General features: G+C 37.2%; 4 protein-coding genes and 1 pseudogene across 4 annotated transcripts in view; 4 read left to right on the plus strand and 1 right to left on the minus strand.

The window, feature by feature from the left end:
* Positions 1–400: 400 nt before the first annotated feature.
* On the plus strand, positions 401–2,512 carry LOC18021787 (annotated as a pseudogene).
* A 1,998-nt stretch (positions 2,513–4,510) lies between these two features.
* LOC18021961 (cytochrome P450 81D11) lies at positions 4,511–6,270 on the plus strand. The gene is made up of 3 exons (XM_024158312.1): positions 4,511–5,026; positions 5,184–5,567; positions 5,662–6,270. Exons 1-3 carry the CDS (start codon positions 4,526–4,528, stop codon positions 6,268–6,270), a joined length of 1,494 nt encoding a protein of 497 aa, XP_024014080.1. The 5' UTR covers positions 4,511–4,525.
* A 1,955-nt stretch (positions 6,271–8,225) lies between these two features.
* Positions 8,226–11,660, plus strand: LOC18021962 (receptor-like protein 12). The gene is given in 3 exon segments (XM_024158308.1): positions 8,226–10,986; positions 10,989–11,301; positions 11,408–11,660. Coding segments are annotated over 2 exon segments (3,069 nt in total). The 3' UTR covers positions 11,297–11,301; positions 11,408–11,660.
* Positions 11,661–13,159: 1,499 nt separating this feature from the next.
* LOC18021963 (probable receptor-like protein kinase At2g23200) lies at positions 13,160–16,192 on the plus strand. The gene has a single exon (XM_006404728.2). It carries the CDS (start codon positions 13,506–13,508, stop codon positions 16,020–16,022), a length of 2,517 nt encoding a protein of 838 aa, XP_006404791.1. The 5' UTR covers positions 13,160–13,505; the 3' UTR covers positions 16,023–16,192.
* A 261-nt stretch (positions 16,193–16,453) lies between these two features.
* LOC18021964 (UDP-glycosyltransferase 84B2) overlaps positions 16,454–17,552 on the minus strand; it is a 1,665-nt gene continuing 566 nt past the window's right edge. The window contains exon 2 of the mRNA XM_006404729.2: positions 16,454–17,552. This exon is cut by the window's right edge and continues 21 nt beyond it. Coding sequence (XP_006404792.2) covers positions 16,538–17,552 — 1,015 coding nt within the window. The 3' untranslated portion in view covers positions 16,454–16,537.

A 17,552-nucleotide genomic window follows, 5' to 3' on the forward strand; every position in this document is an offset into this window, starting at 1 on the left:
GACACGTTTCGACATTTCATAAGTTATAAAACTGTCACATACTCACATGGTTTTTGTGATATGCTTACAACTAATAAGTGTCTTTGGTACTATTTTTTTTTTCAATTTTTAGTTCTGCCAATTTTTATTATTTTTACGATAAAAGTTATCATTTTAAAAGTATGTTAATTGTCATTAGTTCAGTGCTTTATATATAGAGGATTTCATTGCTTCGTGTGTTTTAAATAATATCGATATCCAATCAAAATCTTGTTCATTGGATTATTGATGTAAGAATTATCGTCAATATCTTATATTATTAGTTTAACAATTTTTATATACTTGTTGAAATCTGGTGTCTTTAAATCAACACATCGACATTCGACAACAACAACAAGGAAATTTTTTTTTCTAAGATCTAATGGATCATTTTTTCTTAATAATTTTATCTTTTTTGGTCTTCTCCATCCTTTCACTAAAACGTTTGATCGGTAGATGGCCGAGCAAGTTTAATTTACCTCCAACTCCAGCTCTGTCACTGCCGGTGATTGGACATCTCCTCCTCCTCAAACCACCGCTCCACCGCACATTACATTCTTTTTCTCAGTCTCTCGGTGGTGCTCCAATTTTCCAACTCCGCCTTGACAATCGTGTTGCATTTGTCGTCTCAACCCTCTCCCTCGCTGAAGAATGTTTTACCAAAAACGACATCGTTTTAGCCGATCGACCAAAATTCACTTTTGGGAGACTCGTTGAGTACAATTACACCACTATGGCCACTACATCTTATGGTGACCATTGGAGGAATTTGCGCCGTATTGGTGCCATCGAGATCTTCTCGTCTCATAGACTCGATAGCTTTTTATCCGTCCGTAAGGATGAGATCCGACACTTGATATCATGTCTCTCCAAAAATTCCTTACATGTAAGTGAAATACATATCTACACAACCAAAATAATGCATATAGCCACAAATTAATTACGGATTTTATGTGACTATTTTTTAAAATCAGGGGAAAGTCAAGAAAAAGCCATTTTAGTAAATATTACATCAATAATAAATTTGAACCTAATTTGATGTACGTATATATTTGTCATTTCAAGATTTATAGTTGTCTGCTCAAAACCGTTTTGCAATTTAGTACATATAGATTAGATTCAAATTTATTATTGATGTGATATTAATAATACGCTTCTTCGAAATTATTGTGTTTTTATTATTATCTCAAACCGAAACTCATTTTATGATTTGACAACTGATTTCTAACACAGTTTCAAGATTCATGGATTTCCAATAGAAAAAACTGTCGATTAGACTTGTCTACGCTATTTATATATTAGAGTATATATTTTTTAATCAATATGTGAGTATATCTTATATTTATTGATGCGGTAATGTTAACAGATTTCTATGCCTAACCATATGTTCATGTCATAATAATTTTAGGGGTTTGCAAAGGTGGAGCTGAGATCATTGTTTGGGAACTTTAATATCAATAACAACCTGAGGATGATAGCCGGAAAACGATTCTTCGGAGACGGAGCAGAGCAAGACGACGATGCAAAACGCGTGAGGCAGTTGCTTGACGAAGCTGTATCTAGTGCTGGTGTCGGACACGCTTCTGACTATGTTCCGCTCCTCCGTTGGTTTACTAATTATGAGAAAGGGGTCAAGAAGTTGGCGGTTCGGGTCGATGAGTTTCTTCAAGGACTAGTTGATGAGAAACGTGCACAAAAAGAAAAGAGTAACACTATGATCGATCACTTGCTTTCTCTCCAAGAAACTCAACCTGATTACTATACGGACGTCACCGTCAAAGGACTCATAGTTGTAAGTATTGAGGAACCTAATTAATACATAATTAACAACACTAATTAATTAAGGATTATATCATGGCTAATTCTTGCCTTTTATTTGGATAGGTTATGATATTCGCGGGAAATGTAACATTAACAAGGACGTTAGAATGGGCGATGCTATATCTGTTGAACCATCCAGAAGTACTAAAGAAAGCGAGGATCGAAATCGATACAAACATTGGTTTAGACAGGTTAATAGATGAACAGGATGCTAAAAATCTTCCTTACCTCCAATGCATCATATCAGAGATTTTTCGACTTTACCCGGCAGCTCCTTTACTTGCTCCACATAGGGCAACAGATGATTGTATAGTTGGAGGCTACGACTTCCCTCGTGGCACAACGTTAATCGCGAACGTATGGGCCATTCACCGAGACCCAAACATATGGGAAGAGCCAGAAAAGTTCAAGCCAGAGCGGTTCGAGAAAAAAAGGAGAAGAACAAAAGTTGATGCCATTTGGGATGGGACGACGAGCTTGTCCCGGGTCTGGTCTAGCTCAACGGGTCGTGAGTTTAGCTCTCGGATCGATGATTCAATGTTTTGAATGGGAGAGAGTTGGAGAAGAATATATTGACCTAAGCGAAGCAACAACAATGCGTCCAGCGACACGGTTGCTGGCCATGTGTAGAGCTCGTCCTATTGTTCATAAGATTCTCAATGCTTCTTTTTGAGATGTCACTCCCTTTTTAAAACTATGTATATCCATTTATGTTATATCCATTTTGAGATGTAATTAAAATGAAAGACAAAGACTAGTTTTTGATTTGCCTTAAGATTTTCCATTTTATTAAAATTCAAAAACTATTTTTTTTTTCAACAACCAAAATTTAGAAGTTAAAGGCTACTCCATTATCAAATAAACTCACTTCTAAAATTTTAAAATTATGAATGAGGAGTAGTTTTTTACTTTGAGAAAGTGTGAAGAAATTTGTCCAATTTGTCCAATTTCTTTAGTTTTTGTTTTTTTTTTTGGAAAAAGGGTTAAGAAAAAGGAGCTTATGGAATCTCTCATGCAATTATTCCCACCTGTCACTAGAGATATGTTCGTAACTTCGTAACGTCTCATGCAATTACTGACTAATAAACATGTGTGATAAGTCACCATTAATATTTATTGTCTATTTCTTTTGCTTTTAATTATTAGGGTTTTAATTTGAGTAGAGAAATTTGTTTCTTTCTAATATAATAGACAACTTGGTGTTTAGTCCGCGACTTACGCGGACCGAAAAGTTTTATTGAAATCTAAAATAAAATTTTATGTCATAAATCAAAAATAATTAGATCAAGAATTTGATACATACAAAAGTAAAATAAAGCTAACCTAAAAAAGTAATCATTGTCTAACATTAAAACTTTAAAATCAGTACTAATAAGTGTATGAAATCAATAAACACAAACTAAAATAAAATTAATATGAATTATTCATCTTTTTCTCTTTTTATTTTTTTAATTTTTTTTCTTTACCATTTTCTTTTTTTTTCTTTTTTTTGTTTTTTTTGTTTTTTTTCTTCTTCACTTTCTATGTCTTTTTTTTTACTTTATATTCTGCTGATTTTTCTTTTTCACGTTTTCTTCTTCTTCTCCACATCTTTTCCTTTTTCCTCTCATACATCTTTTGATTTTCTTCTCTTCCAGGTTTTATTTCTTTTCTTCTTCTTCTTCAATGTTTTATTATTCTCTTTCTTCTTCTTTTTTCTTTTCCTTTTTCATTGCCATCGTCTTCTTCGTTATCATCAACTTTCTATTCTTCTAGTGTTTTTCGGCTTTTAACTCATCTTCATATTCTTCTACTTTCTCCAATTCCTCATCTTTTAAGGTTTTCATCTAATTTTTTCTCTTCCCTATCTTCTTCTTCTACTACTTTGTCTTCTATTTTATTTTTTTTTCTCCTTCATCAGACTCTTATTCCTCTTCTTCCAATTATTCTTCCTCTCTCTAAATTCTTCATCATATTTTAAAGATCTTTGTCTTATCTGTCTTTTTACTTCTCTCATGGTTTATATTTTCTCTTTTTTAGTTTTTTCCTTATATTTTTAGGTCTTTTTTATCGTTATTTGTTTTCAAATTGTTTTCCAAGTTTTAAATTTTCGTTATTTCCTATTTTAAATATTTTTGATTAAATTTCGATTTTTAATAATTATTATTAAATTTAAATGTTTTTTGATTAAATTTCGATTTTTAACAGTTTTTTTATTAATTTACGATTTTTAATATTTTTATTTAATTACGATTTTTAATATTTTTATTTAATTACGATTTTTAATTTTTTAAAAATTAATTTACAATTTTAATAATTTTGTTATTAAAATTAATTTAAAAATATAAGAAAGAGTAAAAGGTAATTAGCCATCCTAAAATTGAATGAGAGAACTTTAACTCAAAATTTTAATTTGCTTATATGATATATGATATATGATGATGATATATATTACTAGCGTTTACGTTTTTTATTTTGGTTCAAAACATAGTGGTTAAAAATAAACAAATCATAAAGTTTTATTATTAGTCATTAATGAATGAGAGACGTTACGAACATATCTTTAGTTTATTAAAAAAAAAAGATATCTTTAGTGACAGGTGTGATAATTGCATGAGAGTTTTCATTATAAACTAAGCTACCTAAAACTAATAACTCCCACGTTCGATTCAACACATTTACAACAAGAAGAAGTTCTTAATCTAAAATGGAAACTTATTTTCTTATTTTATCCCTCGCCATCTTCTTTTTCATTTCTCTTAAACTTTTGTTTGATAAACCGCATAACAAGTTTAACCTACCACCAAGTCCGGCGAGGCCACTACCGTTGATTGGACACCTTCACCTCTTGAAGCAGCCTCTCCACCGCACATTCCTATCCTTCTCTCAATCTCTCGACAGTGCTCCAATTTTCTCCCTCCGCCTCGGAAACCGTCTCGCCGTTGTCGTCTCCTCCTACTCCATCGCCGAAGAATGCTTCACGAAAAACGACATCGTTTTGGCTAACCGGCCAGACTCCATAGTCGGGAAATACATTGAGTACAACTTCACCACTGTGACCAGTGCGCCTTATGGTGACCACTGGCGAAACTTGCGGCGTCTCAGCACCCTCGAGATCTTCTCCTCGCACAAGCTCAATGGCTTTTTATCTGTCCGTAAGGACGAGATCCGACACTTGCTACTTCGTCTCTCCAAAAACTCCCAGCATGTATGTGACCTTGTACATAACTTGAAGATTGTACTCTATAAACATTATCAGAGTTTGTAACCTAGTAGTGTGTCTTAGTGTGGCCACTAGGTCATAACCTGAGTCCGTGCAACACAAGTTTGAGAATTGATTATTTTTTTATTTGATTATATATTAGGGGTTTGCGAAGGTGGAGATGAGATCATTGTTTATGGATTTGACTATCAATAATATACTCAGAATGATGGCCGGGAAAAGATTTTATGGTGATGGAACAGAGCAAGACGACAATGCACTGCGAGTGAGACAGCTGATTGACGAGGTGGTATCCTATGCCGGAGCCGGGAATGCTACCGATTATATCCCAATCTTGCGTTGGATCACAAGTTTTGAGAAACGGGTTAAGAACTTAGCGGGTCGGGTCGATGAGTTCTTGCAGAGCCTGGTGGATGAAAAACGTGCAGATAAAGAAAAGGGCGACACTATGATGGATCACTTGCTTTCTCTCCAAGAAATCCAACCTAATTATTACACAGATATCACTCTTAAGGGAATCATAGTTGTAAGTATTTATTTTTTCAACATTTCTTAATCTTGAATAATCTATTTAATATATAACAACACAAACTAAACTTTTGTTAATTTAATTTTTACAGGTTATGATACTTGCTGGAACTGAAACACTTACAGGAACATTAGAATGGGCTATGTTGAATTTGTTGAATCATCCAGAGGTATTAAGGAAAACAAGAACAGAAATCGATACCAAAATCGGTTTCGACCGGTTTATTGATGAACAAGATATTAAAAATCTCCCTTATCTCCAAGGGATTGTGTTGGAGACCTTACGCCTCCACCCGGTAGCTCCTACACTTGTTCCACATATGACTTCAGATGATTGCATTTTAGCTGGATACGACGTTCCTTGTAGATCGATGCTATTGGTGAACGTATGGGCCATGCATAGAGACCCGTCTCTATGGGAAGATCCAGAAATGTTCAAGCCAGAGAGGTTCGAAAATGAAAAGGAAAATCAAAAGGTGTTGTCGTTTGGGATTGGACGTCGATCATGTCCCGGGGTTGGATTAACTCATCGGCTAGTGAGCTTGGCTCTTGGATCTATGGTTCAATGTTTCGATTGGGAGAGAATTGGAGAAGAATATATTGACACTAGAGAGGCACCTATGATGCGTCCAGCTACCCCTTTGCAAGCCATGTGTAAAACTCGTCCCATTGTCCATAAGATTCTCGACGCTTTTGCTTGAATTGTAACTCTTCTTGGTTTTCTTTTATGTTGGGAAATAGTGTATAATTTTGTTGAATTTTCGATATATATATGAGTTCTCGTTTTTTAGGATTAAGTAGACTATATATATAAATTGGACTATTGATCGATGTATGAATTGTTTTAACTTTTTTTTGTTATAACTTTTAAGTTGAGATACCCATGTAAAAGACTCCCAACGGAAGTGTTCTTACGTAATTAGATTTTTGGTTCTATATATAATATAGGCTCGGATTTTTCTTTTGTTTTTTTGTTTTTGTTTCCGGTATAGAACTTAACAATTGTAGGACCGTTCATGAATATAATAGACACTAAATCAACAGATGGGTTGGAATATTTGAGGTATGAATTATGATATTCCTTCCATTTTATTAATTCATTAGAAATGCCGGGGTTTTCATCAGTAATAAAGGATAATTTAATTTTTGTTTTACCCTTTATTAATTCACTATTTAATGAACAAGTTTAACAAAAATCTGCACTGAAAATATAAAATAATACTTAAAATAAAAAATTATAAGTATTAAACGACACTTAATATAAAACAGAGAGAATAATAAACTTGGTTCTTTCAGTTACATCTATGTGAGATTGGTAAATGATTTATGTTACTGGCATGGTATATGGGTTTCGACTAAGTCCATTATTTTTGTCCATTAGCTTGGCTGATCTATGGGATGCATGAAGCTTAACAGAACCCACAAAATCAAATAAAAATCAATTTATAGCCTCTAAAAGAAAGGGATTTCGTACATTTCCTAAAACTGTGAAAACATTATGCCATAGGCCCATAGTGAATATGCGGACACTGTCGCGAAACAAACACTCAACAATTTCAGTAGATCGATTGCCTTATATAATCAAACGCGTTCCTCAATCTTTTTGATAATACAGAACAGCTTCCACAGTTGGGAAATAACTCAAAATCCTTCTAAGAACGCTCTCATGCAAACTGCTGAATTTATCTTCAAGATTCTGATCACCAATAAATTTATCTAGATGTGTCGTTGCGGAAAATGAGATCGTCACTAAATGTTATCATTTTGTCTTCGAATACACTGATTATGTTGCCCTGATACAGTTGAAAAAAAAAACACTAGAGGCACTCAAATAAAAAAAGTTCATAGCTTTAAAATTTCTTGTATATTTTGAAAATAAAATTAAACTAAATTGCTTATACTTATATTTCCATTTCTCTACAGTATGATCTAATGATTTTTGCAATCCTCTATGCTTTTATTGTTGCAATACTTATATTTCTTGTAAGTTTTGCAATCCTCTACATATCATTCTTCCCACAGCACTATCTGAAGATTCCATCTGTGTTCAACTTATCTTCCTGTTTGTGAATTGTGTATTAGATTTGTACCTTACGTTTTTTTTTTTAATATCTTGAAGTGCTCTAGAAGTATAATTATGATATCATGTTGGATTTTTTCAGAATTTTTCTGAAGCCACTAAATTTTGTTTTTGTTTTATATATATTTTGTAAAAAATTAGAGAGTGATGTGTTTCTAGGGACAAAAGACGAAGACTTGAAAAATCAACCTTGGTGTTTTTCCTTCTTGTCCCATTAAAAATCTCAGTTTTCTCTTCCTCAGAATCCTCTTCACATCGACCACAGGTTTCTTCATCCATCGACTTATTGAAATTTCTTGTTGTATAAGTTAAACCAAAATGTGTGGAAACTGACTATTCAACACAAAAGACTTTTCACTCTCTTCGTTCAACGTGAATAACACTTCGTAGCAAATTACTAGATGGTGAGCCAAGCGAAGCTGAGTGGAAATGGAGCACTGACTATATGTATATAAAGAGATGGCATGAAACCAAATTAACCATCACAATTTCCATTTGCTCGCTTCTTTTTCACTATTGATTTTCAAGAAAGTTAAAAATTAGCTTAAAGAAATAACGAAAGGCTCTTGAAACTCAATGAGTAACATTCATATTTCTCTTTCTTTTCTCCTCTTGTTCGTTTTTTATTTTCATGACGTGTTTGCGTCTCCTACTAGACACTTGTGTCGTCCAGAACAAAGGGATGCACTTCTCGAGTTCAAGAATGAGTTTGAGATTCGGAAGCCTTATCCTGATTTTCAGTGTTATATTAAAGGTCGCTGGGTAAACCCGTACCCGAAGACGGAGTCATGGGCAAATAACACTGATTGTTGTTATTGGGATGGTATCAAGTGCGATGCCAAATCTGGGGAAGTGATCGAGGTAGACCTCAGTTGCAGCTGTCTCTACGGCAAGTTTCGTTCCAATTCCAGTCTGTTTAGGCTTCATAACTTTCGTTTTCTCACCACTTTAGACCTTTTAAATAATGATTTACATGGTCAAATCCCGTTCTCAATTGGAAATCTTTCTCTTCTCACTTCTCTCAACCTTTCTTTTAATCGGTTTTTGGGTCAAATTCCATCTTCAATTGGAAATCTTTCACAGCTCACCTCTCTCAAACTTTCTTCCAATCAGTTTTCGGGTCAGATTCCATCTTCAATTGGAAATCTTTCACTTCTTACCTCTCTTGATCTTTCTTTCAATCAGTTTTCGGGTCAGATTCCATCTTCAATTGGAAATCTATCACTTCTTACCTCTCTCGACCTTTCTCTTAATCAGTTTTCGGGTCAGATTCCATCTTCAATTGGAAATCTTTCACAGCTCACCTCTCTCAATCTTTATTCCAATCAGTTTTCGGGTCAGATTCCATCTTCAATTGGAAATCTTCCACTTCTTACCTCTCTTGATCTTTCTTCCAATCAGTTTTCGGGTCAGATTCCATCTTCAATTGGAAATCTTTCACAGCTCACCTCTCTCTATCTTTCTTCCAATCAGTTTTCGGGTCAGATTCCATCTTCAATTGGAAATCTTTCATTTCTTACCTCTCTTGATCTTTCTTCCAATCAGTTTTCGGGTCAGATTCCATCTTCAATTAAAAAGCTCTCTCATCTCAAAACTCTTTTCCTCCGTCGTAACAGACTCACTGGTGAAATCCCAGATTCTTTTGCCAGTTTGAAAATTTTGACCAACTTAGATGTTAGTTACAATAAGCTTAGTGGTAACTTTCCAATTTCCCTTCTAAATTTGACAGAGTTGTCGTATTTATCACTCACTTCCAATCAACTCACAGGAACGCTTCCCTCAAACATTAGCTCACTCTCCAACTTGGTGAATTTTTACGCAAGTGACAACGATTTCGTTGGAACCATTCCTTCTTCTCTCTTCACCATTCCTTCTTTGACAAAAATTTATTTGTCAAATAACCAACTCAACGGCACTCTTGAGTTTGGGAATATACCTTCACCAGCAAAGCTCGAGGAATTAATGCTTGGCGGTAACAACTTGAGAGGGCCAATCCCGAGATCCATTTCCAAATTAGTCAACCTCTATTACCTTGACCTTTCCAATTGGAACACCCAATTAGGCCCAATTGACTTGAGTATCTTCTCGCATCTCAAGTCACTCCGAATTCTTGACTTATCCCATTTGAACACCACCACTACGATTGACTTGAATGCCATCTTATCATGTTCTCAGTTGCTGGAAACATTGGATCTCTCAGGCAACCATGTTTCAGCCGAAAACAAGAGCTCAGTTTCAGATCCTCCTTCGCAAATGATACGAGAATTAAACTTGTCAGGCTGCGGTATTACCGAATTTCCAGAGATCATAAGAACCCAGCAGTCAATGAGGAGTCTAGACATTGCCAACAACAAAATCAAAGGTCAAGTGCCTGGCTGGTTATGGACTCTACCAAATCTGACGTACGTGAATCTTTCCAACAACACTTTCGTCAGTTTCGAAAGACCAACGAAACATGGACTATCCTCTGCCGTGGAGTACTTGTCTGGCTCCAGAAACAATTTCACAGGAAAGATTCCCTCCTTCATATGCGCGTTGGGCTCTCTAAGCGTTCTCGATTTATCTGAAAACAACTTCAATGGTTCAATCCCTCTTTGTATGGAGAATCTCAAGAGTAATCTTTCGGTTCTAAACCTCCGTCAGAATCATCTTATCGGAGGCCTTCCGGAGAATGTATTTGAAAGTCTAAGGTCCCTTGACGTTGGTCATAACCAACTGCTGGGAAAGCTTCCAAGATCTTTGATCCATTTCTCTGCCCTTGAAGTTCTTAATGTGGAAAGCAATAGAATCAACGACACGTTTCCGTTCTGGTTGAGTTCTGTACAAAACCTGCAAGTTCTTGTCTTACGCTCCAATGCATTCCATGGACCGATTCATCGAGCCTCCTTCCTTCAGCTGAAAATCATCGACATCTCGCATAATCATTTTAACGGAGTTTTACCATTAGATTATTTTGTGAACTGGAGTGGAATGTCATCACTTGGGACAAACGAAGATCAATCGATTTACATGGGAGAAGATAGCTATTACCACGATTCAATGGTTTTGATGAATAAAGGTGTAGAGATGGAGCTGGTACGTATCCTAAAAATCCTCACAGCACTCGACTTCTCTGGAAACAGGCTTGAAGGTGAGATTCCAAGCTCCATTGGCCTACTGAAAGAGCTTCACGTGCTCAACTTGTCAAACAATGCTTTCACTGGCCACATACCATCATCTATGGGGAACCTGACAGCTCTCGAGTCACTTGACGTTTCTCAAAACAAGCTTTCAGGAGTGATCCCACAAGAGCTAGGGAATCTCTCGTACCTTGCGTACATGAACTTCTCCCACAACCAACTGGAGGCACTCAGTTTCGAACGCAGCCTTGCTCTTCCTTCGAACACAACTCTGGACTTTTTGGCCCTGCTCTTGACGAAGTTTGCAAAGATATCCACAAGCCATCATCGCAAGAGTATAAAACACCAGAGGAGGCAGAGGAAGAAGACGAAGAAGTGTTTAGTTGGATTGCAGCTGCAATAGGATTTGGACCTGGCATTGTATTTGGACTGACGATTGGATTCATACTGGTTTTATACAAACCGAGGTGGTTCACGAGTCCTTTTGGTCGAAACAAACGCAGAAGCAGAAGCACCACAACTCATTAAGAGAGGTAATGTTTTGAATTTGATAGATTAAAGACTATTGTATAGTATAATGAATTTTTCTGGGTTAATGTATACTGTATGTGAAAATTAACGCTGTTTTTGTTTGTATAGCGTTCTTAAACCCAAGATGAAGAATCTTTGAAAAACAGAATGAAGCAACCAGACCATAGGTAGAGAAGAAGCTTGGGGGAGAAGGCAACTCATTTTATCAAAGTCTAAATATCAGTGATTGTTTTTGGTTTAGTTTGGTGTGTTTATCATATACTCTGTTTTTAGCCAATGTTTGTGTTTCTCTGTAATTGAACAATGAAAGATTGTTTACAAAGCTCAAACTTATTCTTATTTATTAGATAAACATGATTTGAGAGAGGTAATAATGTTCTTGCTCCGACTAAATCAATTATTCTTCTGCCAAATGAAGAACTAAGATTCAACACACATCTCAGAACATTGATCCTTATTCTCTTTTGGTAATATTAATTAGCTGAGTAAAATGATAACTTACTTAGCTTATTGACAGATATTTCACTTAGCAGATAGATATATTAGTTAGCTGCGATCAAGATCACCGACCAGTTAAAGCTATAGATATACAGGCTTAAAACCCAAGCTTTGCCATCAGAATGAGAGAAAAAAAATCATCTCACAAATCATTCCACTTTCCAACTACTGAAACTCTTCAATAGTCAAATGACTCAAATCTGAATAAGAGAGTATACATACACACATACTTAAGTCCTAAATCTTGTTTATAAATGTAACAAAAATAACCCATCATTTTTAACCAAAAACATTGAACGAAGAAATTACCCTATGTTTATCTGATATGATTGTGATGTATCTGCCATCACCAAGTCCTAAATCTTGTTTAAGGTGATTAACGAACCATCCCCAGTTGATGTCGTTTTCGATCTCCACTACTGCCCACGCTATAGGAACAATTCTATTATCTCCATCCCTTCCAACTGCAGCTATCAATAGGCCTTTAACATCCCATTTAAGGAATGCACCATCTAGTCCTATGATAGGTCTGCAATGTGTTTTCCAAGTGACTCGTTGTGCTTCAAAACAGACATAAATACGATCAAACCTTTGCTTGCTTCCGGGTGTTGGCCCTGGAATAGTCTGAATATCCATAATGGTTCCTTTATTAGTCTTATGAATCTCTGCTTCGTAATCCCAGATTCGAGCAAAATGTGTTCCATGGCCTGCTCGTCTTTGCCTAGTAATTTTGGTCTAAATTACTAGGCTAGGTCAGTATCTAATTTGGCTAGGTCAATATAAGTTCGGGTGTTTTTTGGCTTATTACAAAGTTTGTATTTTTTTTTGGCAAAATCATATAAGTTTGGTATTTAGATGACCGATTTCCCTACACACATACTTAAGGGTCACGATGACAAAATCTTCGGTTTAACCAATAAGAGTATTCATCAAAAGACATCTTATAAACCAATGGATTATATTTTAAAAACTTGGTGAAAACAAACAAGAAATTTATCAATAAAATACAAGAACACTGGGTCAATAACTGCTTAATTCTTTTTTTTTTTTAAAAAAACAAAAGGTAAATGATGCAATTGATAGTATAATCTACACTACTCTATACTCCACTGTTTTACTTTTTTTATTTTAAGTACACAACTTTTTGTTATTTTTTATTCTTGGGAGATGTATATCCTATAAACAAAACTGTGTTAAATGGAAGGACTTGATAGACACCAAAACCAGAAGAGAAACGAAAACAAACGGCTCAAACTTGACAGTATAAAATATCTACTGTTAAAACATCATCCAAAATTTATAAATTAACGATTGAGAAATATTTTGATAAAAAATATAATTCGATAATATTGATCAGATTACAGCATCACAAAGTCAGTGAACAAATCATATAAAACAAACTTGAATAAAGAAAATTGTATCATGCCAATTGCCAAAAGAAACCAAACAAATAAATAGATAACAGAAAGTAGAAACATTGACTGACCGATTACTAAGTTCTGGACAAAAGACGAAGACTTGAAAAGTCAACTTCAGTCTTCTTCCTTATTGTCCCACCAATAATTTTACTTTTTCTCCTTCAATCTCATCTTCTTCCTCAATCCTCTGAACATCGACCACATGTTTCTTCATCCATTGACCTCAAATACTTGATTTTCACTATCGACTCTCTTTCTTTCTCTCTCTCTCTAGATTTTCCGTCAAAGCTATGGAGAAACTCTGTCTTCGAAACTCTGTTTCTCTCATGACGATGGTGGTTATTGTTCTTCTTCCTCGTTGCACTCTTTCTACTACTTCTACATATTCTCGTCCCGAGAAGTTGTACGTCAACTGTGGGTCGGATTCTAATGTCACTTACGGTAACCGGACTTTTGTCGGAGATATGATCTCTGGTGGTAACTCCGTTTCATTCACCAAGAAAGGAACTGAAGCCATCAACCAATCAGGATCAGGAATCTACGAAATGGTTAGGATATTCACAAGCCCTTCTTCTTACAAGTTCCAACTCGATTCCGTTGGTCTGCACTTCGTGCGTCTCCATTTCTCTGCTGTCTCTTCTCGGACACAGCTTTTAGCTGCTCGTTTCACAATCTCAGCTACTTCTCACTTGAAAAGTTTCTCGCTTCAGAATTTCAATGAGACCCCACGAGTTGAGGAGTTTCTCCTGATGATTGACTCGCCGGAATTCGAAATTCGATTTGTGCCCGATCATTCATCCATGGCTTTCGTCAACGCCATCGAAGTGTTCTCTGCTCCAGATGACCTAGAAATTCCGTCAGACTCCGACAAGAATCTGCATACGGTTTACAGATTAAACGTAGGAGGCAAGAAGATCACACCAGAAAACGACACCTTGGGAAGAACTTGGTCATTAGACGATGACTTCCTCTACGAAAAAGATTCTGCGAGGAACATTAACTCAACACAAAAGCCTAACTATGAGTCAGGAACAGTGACGCAATTCACTGCTCCTGATTTCGTCTATCAGACAGCTAAAACGATGAACCATAGCTCGAACGAGGGGGTGGTAGAGGGAATGTTGATGAACGTCACTTGGTCATTTAAGGTCAAAAGCAGCTCAAGACACTTCATCAGGGTTCACTTCTGTGATATCAAGAGTGAATCACAAAATCCCGACTCCGATTTCTATCTCTATGTAAACGGACAATCACGACTAGATGTAAAGCCTTCAGAGCGTATTAGGTTGGTGACTCCGTTTTTCAAAGATGTGAATGTCTCTGATGGTTTTGGACTCTTGAATGTTACAATAGGTACTAAGGATTCCACTAAGGATGCTGGTTTTCTGAATGGTCTGGAGGTGATGGAGTTTTTGAAAAAGTCAGATTCTTCAGATAAAAGTAGTTTCCGGGTTTACATCATTGCTGGCTGTGTTGTTGCTGCATCGGTTCTGGTATTGAGTTTGTTGTTCACAGTTTTCTTGAAGCGGAGGAGATTGAAGAAGGAAAAGAAGTTAGACGCTGAGGTCACTGAATGGTCTCCTTTGCCATTGTACAGAGGTGGTGGGAGTTCCGACAATAGACCTTCTGATCCGGTCAACAATTCTCCATTACGCAGCAATAGAACTTTTGATCCGGTCAACAATTCGCCATTACGCAACCTAAACTTAGGCTTGACCATTCCCTTCATAGACATTATGAGAGCTACAAACAATTTCGACGAGCAGTGGTTGATCGGGAGAGGCGGTTTCGGAGACGTTTACAAAGCCATTCTTCAAGATGGAAGCAAAGCGGCTATCAAGAGAGGCAAGAGTGGTTCAGGACAAGGAATATTGGAGTTTCAAACAGAGATTCAAGTCCTGTCGAGAATCCGGCACAGGCACCTCGTTTCTCTAACGGGTTACTGCGAAGAGAACTCGGAAATGATCCTTGTCTACGAGTTTATGGAGAAAGGTACGCTTAAGGAGCATCTATATGGCTCGGATTTGCCTTCACTGACATGGAAACAGAGACTAGAGATCTGCATCGGAGCAGCCAGAGGTTTGCATTATCTCCACAGTGGCTCAGAAGGAGCAATCATTCACAGAGATGTCAAATCCACAAACATACTACTAGACGAGAACACCGTAGCCAAAGTTGCCGATTTCGGGCTCTCAAAACTCGCGGTTCGTAATCAAGATCCGATTAATATCAGCACTAACATCAAAGGAACATTCGGTTACCTCGATCCTGAGTATCTGCAGACACACATCTTGACGGAGAAATCAGATGTTTACGCTTTTGGAGTCGTTCTCCTCGAGGTCTTGTGCGCGAGATCGGCTCTCGATCCTTCTCTTCCTCACGAGGAAGTGAATCTAGCCGAGTGGGCGATGTTCTGCAAATCCAAAGGGATAATCGATGAGATCTTAGATCCGAAATTGATAGGTCAGATCGAGCCGAGTTCGTTGAGGAAATACATGGAAATCGCGGAGAAGTGTTTGAAAGAGTACGGAGACGAGAGGCCGAGCATGGGGGATGTGATCTGGGATCTGGAGTATGTTCTTCAGCTTCAGATGATGCCGATTCGCAGAGAGCCTCATGAGGATAGCGCCGCGACGATCTCCGGCGGCGGAGGCGAAAGCTCGTTGGTGATTCCGAGGTTGATGGTGAGTGATTCGTTTAGCTCAAACTCGATTGTTCAGAAGAACGAAGGGAAGAGCAGCTATGGAGGTACAGATTCATCGGAGAGTCGAGTTTTCTCCCAATTGAAGATCTCCGAAGCAAGATAAAACGTTCTGATTTGAAAAGCGTCTGGTTTAAAGCTTTTGATATTAAAAACCGGTTATTGCCGGTTTAAATTTATTCATTTAAAACAGATGCAAAGTAAACTAGTCAAGGGACTGTAATATAAAAATTAAAACTCGGTTATCTTCGGTTTAAAGTTAATTATTCTAAGACAGATGCAAATTTCCGAATCGAAAATACAAATCAATTTGATTAACCGATAAAAACCTAATTTCAAGAAAAATTCTGATTTGATAAGTCTGGTGTAGTGTAATTTTTGAGATTGAAACCCGCCAGTTTAAAGATAATTATTAAGTAACGAGTCAGTTGACTGAATATGAAATATAAACCCGGTTATCTTCGGTTAAAAACTAACTATTCTACGACAAATGCAAATATCTTTACGAAAAACAAGTCAATTTAATTAACCGATAAAACCTAATTTCAAGAAAAGTTCTGATTTGATAAGTGACTGGTTTAGTTTTTGAAATTAAAACCCGGTTACTGCCGGTTTAACGAGTCAACTGATTGTGATGTCGGCGATGAACGAATCCAGATTCCGAGCCGATGATCCACCAGGCGCCAACGCCGATCTCGCCGCGTACTTCAGCTCCGTCGCTCTCCTCCTCATATCCGCGGCGGCGGATCCTTCCGTCACGGCCTCAATACATCTCTCCACCTCTTCAACCTTAAGCTCTCCGTCAACGGTGTCGTTCCTCATCCTCACTCCGATCCCGAACACATCCACAAGCAATCTCGTGTCAAGCGGCTGATCAATCCAGCTCGGATACGCCACCACCGGAACACCAGTCACCACCGTCTCGACCGTCGAGTTCCAGCCGCAGTGCATGACGAAACAAGATATCGCCACGTGGCTCAGTATCCTCTCTTGTGGACCCCACTCAATCACAATACCTTGACCTTCTTTAACCATCTCCTGCAAAACGTCGACGTTTTCGCCTTTCTCCTTTGGCCTAATCACCCAGAGAAACGAAACTCCTCTGTTTCTCAGAGCCGTTGCTATGCTCTTAACTTGAGTCTCCGAAGATTTCAGCAAACTTCCAAAAGAAATGTAAACAACCGAAGTAAGCCACTCCATACTATACTCATCCGATTTCCACATATCAAGATTTTTACCATCTAGGGTTTTGTCTTCTTCATCAGCTCCCAACAGAAATGGAGAAACCAGAGGACCAATTGGGATCATGGGTTTTAAACCAGACATCGATTCGATTATCTCTGATTCGAGCTCGTAGAACGAATTAACCAAAACCCATTTCACATCTTTCAAGCAATCGACGAACTCCACCATTAGGCTATTGAAATGACTTCCTGAAGAAGGCAACAGAAACGAAGGGAGATCTCCGACTTCCAGCAATGGTAAACCTGGCAATTCAACCGTTTGATTCAAATCTTCGAGATTCTCGGGGAAAGCGTTCGTCTTCATGTAGTAACGGTAATAAACGGAGAAAGCTCCACAAGCTTCGATCCAGAGGATTGCACAGGGGATGTTATATGCAGCTGCAACACCTGGA

The sequence above is a fragment of the Eutrema salsugineum genome, unplaced genomic scaffold (genome assembly GCF_000478725.1).
Source record: "Eutrema salsugineum unplaced genomic scaffold, Eutsalg1_0 scaffold_15, whole genome shotgun sequence".
Lineage (NCBI taxonomy): Eukaryota > Viridiplantae > Streptophyta > Magnoliopsida > Brassicales > Brassicaceae > Eutrema > Eutrema salsugineum.

What these genes read in the sequence shown, in the direction of transcription:
- LOC18021961 (XM_024158312.1), top strand. Translation starts at nt 4,526, where the DNA reads ATGGAAACTTATTTTCTTATTTTATCCCTCGCCATCTTCTTTTTCATT. An exon ending in TCTCCAAAAACTCCCAGCAT is followed by an intron (nt 5,027 to 5,183) that starts GTATGTGACCTT and finishes ATTATATATTAG; the next exon opens with GGGTTTGCGAAGGTGGAGAT. An exon ending in CTCTTAAGGGAATCATAGTT is followed by an intron (nt 5,568 to 5,661) that starts GTAAGTATTTAT and finishes TAATTTTTACAG; the next exon opens with GTTATGATACTTGCTGGAAC.
- LOC18021963 (XM_006404728.2), top strand. Translation starts at nt 13,506, where the DNA reads ATGGAGAAACTCTGTCTTCGAAACTCTGTTTCTCTCATGACGATGGTG.